This window comes from Ictidomys tridecemlineatus, chromosome 6 (genome assembly GCF_052094955.1).
Source record: "Ictidomys tridecemlineatus isolate mIctTri1 chromosome 6, mIctTri1.hap1, whole genome shotgun sequence".
NCBI lineage: Eukaryota > Metazoa > Chordata > Mammalia > Rodentia > Sciuridae > Ictidomys > Ictidomys tridecemlineatus.
Window position 1 is genome coordinate 191,709,419 of NC_135482.1, and position 8,412 is coordinate 191,717,830.

Genomic DNA, 8,412 nt, shown 5'->3' on the forward strand with positions numbered 1-8,412 from the left:
AGTTTTCTTTCCTTTTCTTGGTACCAAGGATTGATCCTAGGGGTGCTTAACCACTGAGCCACATTCCCAGCCCAATTTATTTTTTAAGACAGAGTCTTACTAAGGTTGCTCAGGCTTGCAATCCTCCTTCCTTATGCTCCCAAACTGCTGGGATTACAGGAATGTGCCATCACTCCCAGGTAGTTTTCTTTTTTGTAGTGCTAGGAATTGAACTAAAGGCTTTACAAATGCTAGGCAAGTGAGCTACAGCCCCCACCCCAATTTCTCTTCATTAAGGATGACACTATTCTATAAAATTACTTTTTTTCAGTTGCATATCAGTAAGACAAAAGCACTGTTGTAACAAAATTCAAAAGTTTAATTTTTTCAAAGCTTAACTATACTAGTGAAAATAAATTATATTTAGACCACCTTTAATATTTGTACATCATCTTCATACAACTATAACAGTGCTTTCAAAAGACATTTTGTAAAGAATATTATTTTCACAATTAAAATGTGTTTCAAAAATAGGGCAACATTAAAGAACATTAGTCTGAAATATATCTCATAATGCTGAGAGGTATATTATTCTTTATCAAATTAACTGTACTTGTATTCAAAATAACATGGCTTTTAACTAATGACAATTATTTCTTGTCCATTTCAGTGATTTCTTGGATCCAAAACAAAATCTGTGTATTTATTTCTTTGAAAACATCATTTGTTGACCGTCCTTTCACTGCCATGGAATGATTTGCCTTCTCAATCCAGTGGATTTTATTGGGAGCTTGCATTTTCTGTGCCACTTTCTCCAACAAGTTCTAAGAGGAAAAAGAAGAGGATACTAGACTAATGCTGTATTGTTTAATAAAAGATCCCCCCCATACTGCATTCACTCACCAACTATTCATTTAATACCTACTCTATGGAATGCACAAGGAAATGAATGATAACACAGAATGGATCAATTACCAACAATAATAAAGAGTTTAGTGAATTAAACCCCTTCCAAAAAAAAAAAATCCCAAGGAAATTATATATTCTGGGAAACACAAAGACGTTTCATAATATTGGGCTAATATTTCATAATATGCCAACACTGCCAACCCTTTCTCAAGTCAATTTTATAACAATCTGCATGAATGATGAAATGACAAATCAAAGTACAACTTCATCATCTCCAAATCAGAGCATTTGGATATTAATCCTTCATTTTCCAAATAAGAGCTAATCCATTTACCAACCCTCTTTTCAGAGAAATGGATTTTGTCAGCATACTGCTATTTTTACTTTCTCTAGAGCAACAGGATGACAAAGGCACAAAACTAGCATTAGATAAATTAGCATATTTTTAGGAGACTGAATTTTGCAGGTAATGTCTCATTCACTCTCATTTAAACAAACATCAAGTTGTAATTCACCTTCTCACACATTTCATCTGCTGAGCCTGACACAAACAGTACAGGATCTTTTATACGAAAGAGATCTTCATCTCTGAGTTTATGCTGCTGTTTTGGATGGTGCAGTGGATAAGAAATACAAATGAGACCTCGAACAAAACCATCAGCATCATCTGGCTCAATATGACACATTACAGAAGCAGCTGCTCTTGAGCCCATTGAACGACCTAATAAAATCAATTAAAATTCAGTTCAGTTTGAAATAGAAACATTTACATAAAGTAGCAGCAATGGATTTTACTGTTCGTATTTGTTCATTGAAAAAATTTCTTAGCTCTAAAAGGTGGCAACTAACAAGTTACAATTCCCATAATGGAAAACTATAGCCTTATGAAAAGCTAAAATCACATTTAAATAAAGCAATTATTTATTGGCATGGTGGTGCATGCCTATAAATCCAGCAACCTGGAAGATGGAGACTGGAGGATTGCAATTTCAAAGCCAGCCTCAGAAATGTGACCCTTTCTCAAAAAATAAAAGGCTAGGGATGAAGTGTTAAGCAGCCCTGGATTCAATCCCTGGTACTCCTTCCCCCGAAAGCAATTATTTTTCTGAAGAAAACTTCAAAATATGAGGACAATCTGTGAAGGAAACATTTGCAAGAGAGTCAAAGATATAAATAAAAGGAGAGTTCCTGCCAGGAACAGTGGTACATGGCTGTAATCCCAGTGTCTCAAGAGGCTGAGACAGGAGGATTGTAAGTTCAAAGCAATTTCAGCAACTTAGCAAGGCCCTAAGCAACTCAGTGAGACCCTATCCCTAAATAAAATACAAGAGGCTGAGGATGTGGCTCAATGGTTAACTGCTCCTGGGTCTAATCCCTGGTACCAAAAATAAAGGGGGAAAAAAAAGAGAGTTCCTTAGATTATTGTAAATAAGGTTTAAATTTGCTTAAAATACATAAAATACACCAAGGAGGCCAATTACCAAAACAAACAAAAAGCCTTAAATTACCTTCCTGGAATCAACTATTTTTAATATTAAAATGGATAGCTAACAAGTATTCACAAGTATTGCAACTTACCTCCAAGGAAAACACCTGCAAGTTTGTATTCTCCTGAGGTCTTTAGGTAATTCTAGACAAATCAACCAAAAAATTATCAATTCTTCTCCTATACAATGTTCTACCAGAAAGCCAAGACACATTATTTCTTATCATTACTAACATGTATGAAAATCTATGCAAAGACAATCACAAATCACGTTGGGTAACACAAATATATAAGAAAATATCAATTTACCATTATATAAAGATGTGATATACCTATATATTACCCTTTATAAAAATATTCAAGCACTGAGCTATTGTTAAAGAACAAATTAATTTTAAAAGGCCAGTAAGGGCTTCTAGTTTGATAATACTAATATCTAATTTAAATCTCTGAAAAAACCTGGCAAGCTTATTTTGAAATAATTTAGATTAAAAGAAATTTCAGATTTGAGCTTTATCTAGGAATCTTATACAATATTCTTAAACATATATAGAAAACACCGTCATATTTGCACAGTAGGTGAAACAGTCTAGAATGCCACAACTATAATAAAGTTACATGAGTTCAGTGAGAAAATACTAAATAATTTTCTGGGCAGTAGCATGGGGGAACATTTCTGATGTGTGCATTCATCTCCATGGAAACTAATGGCAAAAAATCAACAAATCTGACCACTAAATGGCCTTCTTAACTGTTGTGTTTCTAAGGATACTCATTAAAAGATTTTTTAATAAAACCAAATGACTGCTAACAAAACTGTCTTAAATTTATTAAAAATTTTAAACAGAATCTTATTAAAAAAAGTAAATATAAAGAAATTTCTTACCAAAACTGCTTTGTATGCCTTAATTCTATGCACAATATTAAGGCCTTTACAGGTAAATCTCAGGCAAAAAAAGCCATGAGATGCAAGATGGGACGCCAATGACATCAAATGAGGAAGATTCATATCTCCTGATGCTCCATGTGTAAGAATTATTCCGTATGTTAAACTCTTGCTAGGTACCAAACAAACAGCATCCAGCAACTTATTTCCAAAAGGTATTTTTAACTTAACCTGAAATTCAAGAGAATAAGGAATTAAATTACTTCCTTGACTACTCAGACAAGTGAATAAACTATACATGTTTGTTTGGAGAGACTCAAGATTCAAATCATGGCCTCCAAATAAAAACTAATGCTATTAATAAAAGTTAATATTTAAGTGTGTCAGGTACTATAAGTGCTTTATATGTATTAACTCATTTAAACCTTTCTTATAATTCTATGAGGCAAGTACTACTATTATTCCCATTTTTATAGACCAGGGCACAATAGATTAAGTAACTTGCCCAAGGTATTATAACCACTAGTTAGGGTTCAAACTCAGGCAGTCTGCTCCACAGTCCTTACTCTTATTAACTATGAATACTGTACTGCCTCTCACAGTGCAAGTTGAAAATAAGAAAAGCACTCCGATTATGATTACAGTTTTTTTTTAAAAAGGAAACCTGAAGATACATAACATATGAAAATATTATTACCTCTGTATGACTCATTTTCACTGTTGAATAATAAACTTAAAGTGCATTACATCTGAGAAGCAAAGGACATCTCCCTGAAAAGAAGATTCTGTTGTGAAAGGTGAGTTGTCAGACATGGATATGACATAAGAACTAAGAATGAACAAATTCAGTAGCTGAAATAAACACATTCAGAACTATATCTTTAAAAACTGGTGTCTTTATATGTATATTATTTAGCCAAACAAATGTTTCTACCAATGCTAAGAACTGATTACAAAGCAGGGTGGCAGGACTGGCAGATATAAGATAAACCAAACATGATACCTTGACATGGAAGCCTTGAGATATCTCATATTAAAGTAGGATGCTATATCTTGGACAATTTTAATTTAGAAAATATACATTAATACACATTTTTGTAAGCAACTTTATTCTCAACCATCCTCAACTGAATTTCTTTGCATCTGTTAACTCATTTCCTTCATCATCACTCTCATCTCCCTTTCCCTGTAAAAGAAACATGTATCCACACCCTTGCATGTGACTTTGCAGTGCCTCCCAGTAAGCAAATAATACATCTTCACTCTAGGGACTCTGAGTTTGGCTATGTGACTTGATTTAACAGAATAAAGGTAGGTGTTTCAATGTGCTACTTCTACTGGGAGACAAGGCAAATTCCTAGAAACCCTTCTGAATTTTCACTGAGCCACAAGTAAACATGCTCCAGTAGTTCTCCATGTTCAGCCTGGTCCTAGAATGAAGACACATGGAGTAGATTTGAACCCCGCAGAGTCCAGCCTAGTCCACCTAAGACCAAAATCACAGCTGAACTGAAGAACCATGACCATGAAATGATCTAAGTCCACTGAAATTTAGGAACTGTTATGCAGCATTCCTTTTACAAGAGAATTTTAATTTTGCAGGATATTATCAACATCGGAATCTCCACTACCACTGTGTCCACATTAAAATTCATTCATTTGATAATATTTGAAGTTTAAAAGATACCAAGATTATACAACGAAAAAGCCCCTCTCAATCCACTTTTATCTTGCATCCAGACTCCCTCTATTAAGGCAACCAATTTTATCTGCTTCACGTGTATCTTTCCATATAGTACTGTACTTTCATTATTTTCATATGTATGTAGATCTATCTAAAAGATAAATTCCTGGGAGAGGAACTGCTGAGTCTTAAAATAATATGTTCATTTTAAAAAAGTATATTTCATTTTTAAATAGGCAACACATGAACATTTTAAAAATAACAAAAACATAGTAAGGTCTCCTCACTCTTCCCCTTAGACACTAAGTTTATTTCTCTTCCCAGAAGCAATCACTGAAATCACTGTGACCAACTTGTGCACTTTTCCTTCTGTGTGTAGAATTCTCTTATTTGAGCATTAAGAGTTGTTAGTCTGGCCACAAAAGTTCTGGGGGTCAAAGAGAAAAGGCGATGGAAGAATTCAGGCTTCAGTATCCTTTTATCCGAAATGTACCCCTCCAATTAATTCTGCCTTGGGTTCCCTGGTTCAAAATGCCTCTAACAGCAAGAAACGCAGTCACTCAAGAGTGTAAAATGGGAAAGGAGAGCTGGACACCTAATTTCTGTTTAAGCCTCTCACCGCAGCAGCAGGTGCTGCCGGCTCCCGCGCAGTGGGAAGCTCTGCGGTTCGCGGGGAGCCGCTGTTAGAGAACTGTGCGGGTCTGCTAAGACACTGGCTTTCTAGAGACATTCCCAGAGGGCAGCTTCCCCAAGCCCTCGAGTGCTGCGGGTCCATGTCTCAGAAAAAAAACAAAAACAACTTTTTTTATTTTGGTTTTGGTGAAGTCTCAGGACAAGTTCAGCAGAGCCTGTTCTGTCACCCGCACCGTCCCCGCTCGGTTTGGTGCAGGTTCAGGACCCTCCTCTCCCGGCCTCGGCTCGTCTTCGCCGCTGCTGCGCGTCCCGGGCGGCTTCCGAGCCCCGCGCGACCCCCAGCGACCCGACCTCCAGCTCCGGGCGGCCTCGGGAGGCTGAAGCCCAGCCCACCCCGGGGGCAGAGGCGACCACAGGGCCGCGCGCGGCAGGGTTTGGAGCGGCGGGTGCCGCCGTGAACACCCAACAGCCGCCGCGGGCGGAACGCGGTACCGCACCCGGCGCCGCGGGCTCTGGGCGCCACAGGCACCGGCCTTTCCGTTAAAAGACGTTTGAGCACGGTTCTGTCTCCCGCGCAGCGTCGGCTGTCACGGGCGGACAAAAACGCCGGCGCTCGAGTCGCCGGAGGTCGCGGCCACCACACCCCCCAAACCACACCAGAGCAGGTCCCTGGAGGGCCGCGAGGAGTGCGGGCTCCGCGGCGCCCGGGAGCCCCACTTACCCGCCGCCGTCCGCCGAGCCCCCGGGCGGCCCTGCGCGAAGCCCCGGCTCCGGGCGAGTGGCCGCCGCGAGCCTCCCGCGCTCCACCCGCCGCCCGCCGCCGCAGCCGGCAGCCCACACGCCCCGGGAAGCCGCCCTCTGCGTGGCGGCGCCCACTGGCCCCGCCGCACTCACCCGGGAAGGCAAACGCGGCCGCCGGCGCCCAACCGCCCTCTCTCTCTTCAGAGCCCAAGCTAGCACGCTCGAAGCGACCGCCTCGCCGCCCCGTCAGCGCGGTCCGCAACGACGCACGCGTGCGCAGGCCACGCCCCCGCCCGCGGGGCACGCCGGGAGCAGACGTTCTCCCGCTTGTTCGGCCCGGCGGGTTTCCCGCCGCCGAGGCTGTGGGCGGGGCGACTGTGGCGAGCTCGCGCCCGCGAGGGCGGGCCCCCGATGCTTCAACCCCAGTCTGTGCCCGTGCCATCTGTGCTGTGGCGAGCTGTTTGGGGCGAAAAACAGGGGTCGACCCTGACCAGCCTCTTTCCACAGTCCTCAGTACAGTCCTCAGTAACGTTGGCTCGGCTACACAGAAGTACAGAGTGCAACCACCTCTCACACTTGCACCAGCAGTGTGCAGCCACCTCTCGCACTTGGGCCACACTGAGCCTCACCCCATCTTCGGATTCTTGACAGCCACCTGACTGCGGTCTTGTTAGTGCCCTCGCCCTTCCTGGGCTCGTCTATAGGCGAGCACTGCGCGAGTCCTTGCGGCCTGCGTCTAGGCCCAGGCGGCATGGCCTCCCAGCGCCCACCTGCTACTCATGGGCTCTGCACCGGGCTCCATGCACTGATGCTCTGCGGCTCCCGCGTTGGGGAGCTCCCCCACAAAGAGCTGGTTTTGTGTGCGGTGTTTCTAACCAGAGCCTCCCCTGTGTGAAATATTTCTTGAGCATAATGCATTATTTCCAAGCCCAGTGCAGTTGGTGGCTGCCCTCTTTTCTGCCATAGTACATATAAGGAAATAAATTCCAGGAAACACTTATTCACAGTCATTTATCATGAATGTTTTCCTAAATTGCGGTCTTAACAAACACTAATTGACTGCTAATGTTCTAGCTTTAAAAAAATATATTTACATGCCTGACAGTTCTCTAGTTTTAAGTGTACAATTCAATGATTTCTGGTAATTTTGCAACCATTCGTAACAATCACCATTTAAGTACATTTCTATTACCCCCAAAATGAATCCTGTCACTCCCCGTTCCTAACCCGGGCCATAGACAACAACTAACAGACCTTTCATCTCTATAGATTTAGGAGCCACCCCATGTAAATGGCGTCATACAACATGAGGTCTCCCACCTGGCTTCTTGCACTTGGGGTGTTTTTGAGATTCATCCAGGTGGTGGCCTGCTTCAGTACTCTGTTCCTTCTTATAACTCATTTCTTTTTATTGCTGAATCCTACGCATTTGTGCATGCAACTTGGTGTATCCTTCCACCAGCTGAAGAACTTCTGGCTTGCTTCCACTTTTTGGCTCTAAGGAATAATGTCAAACCATTCGGAGCAGAAGGTGATGTGACAACAGAGACAGAGAAATTTGAGGATGATAAGCTGCTGACCCAGAAGATGGAGGAAGGAATCCCCAACCAAGAAATGTAAAGAATAAAGCTCTAGAAGAAGGAAACAAACAAACAACAACAAAAAAAAAAAAAAAAGGAGGAAGGAAGGAGGGAAGGAAAGGGTGTTTTTCCCCTCCCAGACTCCAGATGGAGCCTTCGCTGACAGCACCTGACAAGTACTGTGAGGATGGCCTGAGGCCTGAGCCTAAGCAACTACATTTTAAAAATTTCAGTTTGAAACCTGCAGTCTCCCCAGGCACACCCACAGAGCCCTCCATGATGGCCTCAAACAAGTTACTTCCCCCAACCCTGATAAACAGAGTGAAGCCCCTGGCAGGCTGTCCTCACCTGAGAAGAGGGAGAGGTAAGAAGATCAGTGTGGAGACCACCAGACCAGATGTTTCTGACCCCAGGGTAAATGATGTTGGGGAGAAATCTGGTGGTAGCTGATAAGGATTGAAAAGGGGGGGGGTCAAAAGCCCCAAAGTTTAGTATAAATAATAGAGCAAAGGAA

The 8,412-nt window shown here is 42.3% G+C and overlaps 1 protein-coding gene across 3 annotated transcripts; it reads right to left on the reverse strand.

Annotated features, from left to right (window-relative positions):
• Window positions 1-337: 337 nt before the first annotated feature.
• Tex30 (testis expressed 30) lies at window positions 338-6,620 on the reverse strand. Of its 3 annotated transcripts, none has more exons than XM_078016312.1 (6): window positions 6,472-6,620; window positions 3,958-4,031; window positions 3,261-3,491; window positions 2,467-2,518; window positions 1,404-1,609; window positions 338-803 (listed from the first exon to the last, which is right to left on the reverse strand). In XM_078016312.1, exons 2-6 carry the CDS (start codon window positions 3,970-3,972, stop codon window positions 630-632), a joined length of 678 nt encoding a protein of 225 aa, XP_077872438.1. In that variant the 5' UTR covers window positions 3,973-4,031; window positions 6,472-6,620; the 3' UTR covers window positions 338-629. The 3 variants fall into 3 exon arrangements, with proteins under 3 accessions (XP_077872438.1, XP_077872437.1, XP_077872439.1); XM_078016311.1 differs by having other exon boundaries at window positions 3,958-4,045; window positions 6,472-6,599; XM_078016313.1 differs by lacking the exon at window positions 3,958-4,031 and having other exon boundaries at window positions 6,472-6,618.
• Window positions 6,621-8,412: the final 1,792 nt, after the last annotated feature.

Bases quoted from the DNA above. Each gene is read 5' to 3' on its own strand.
- Tex30 (XM_078016312.1), bottom strand. The intron at 2,519-3,260 runs GTAAGAAATTTC...TGATTTGTCTAG, and splicing joins AGGCATACAAAGCAGTTTTG to AATTACCTAAAGACCTCAGG. The intron at 1,610-2,466 runs GTAAGTTGCAAT...TGATTTTATTAG, and splicing joins TGCAGGTGTTTTCCTTGGAG to GTCGTTCAATGGGCTCAAGA.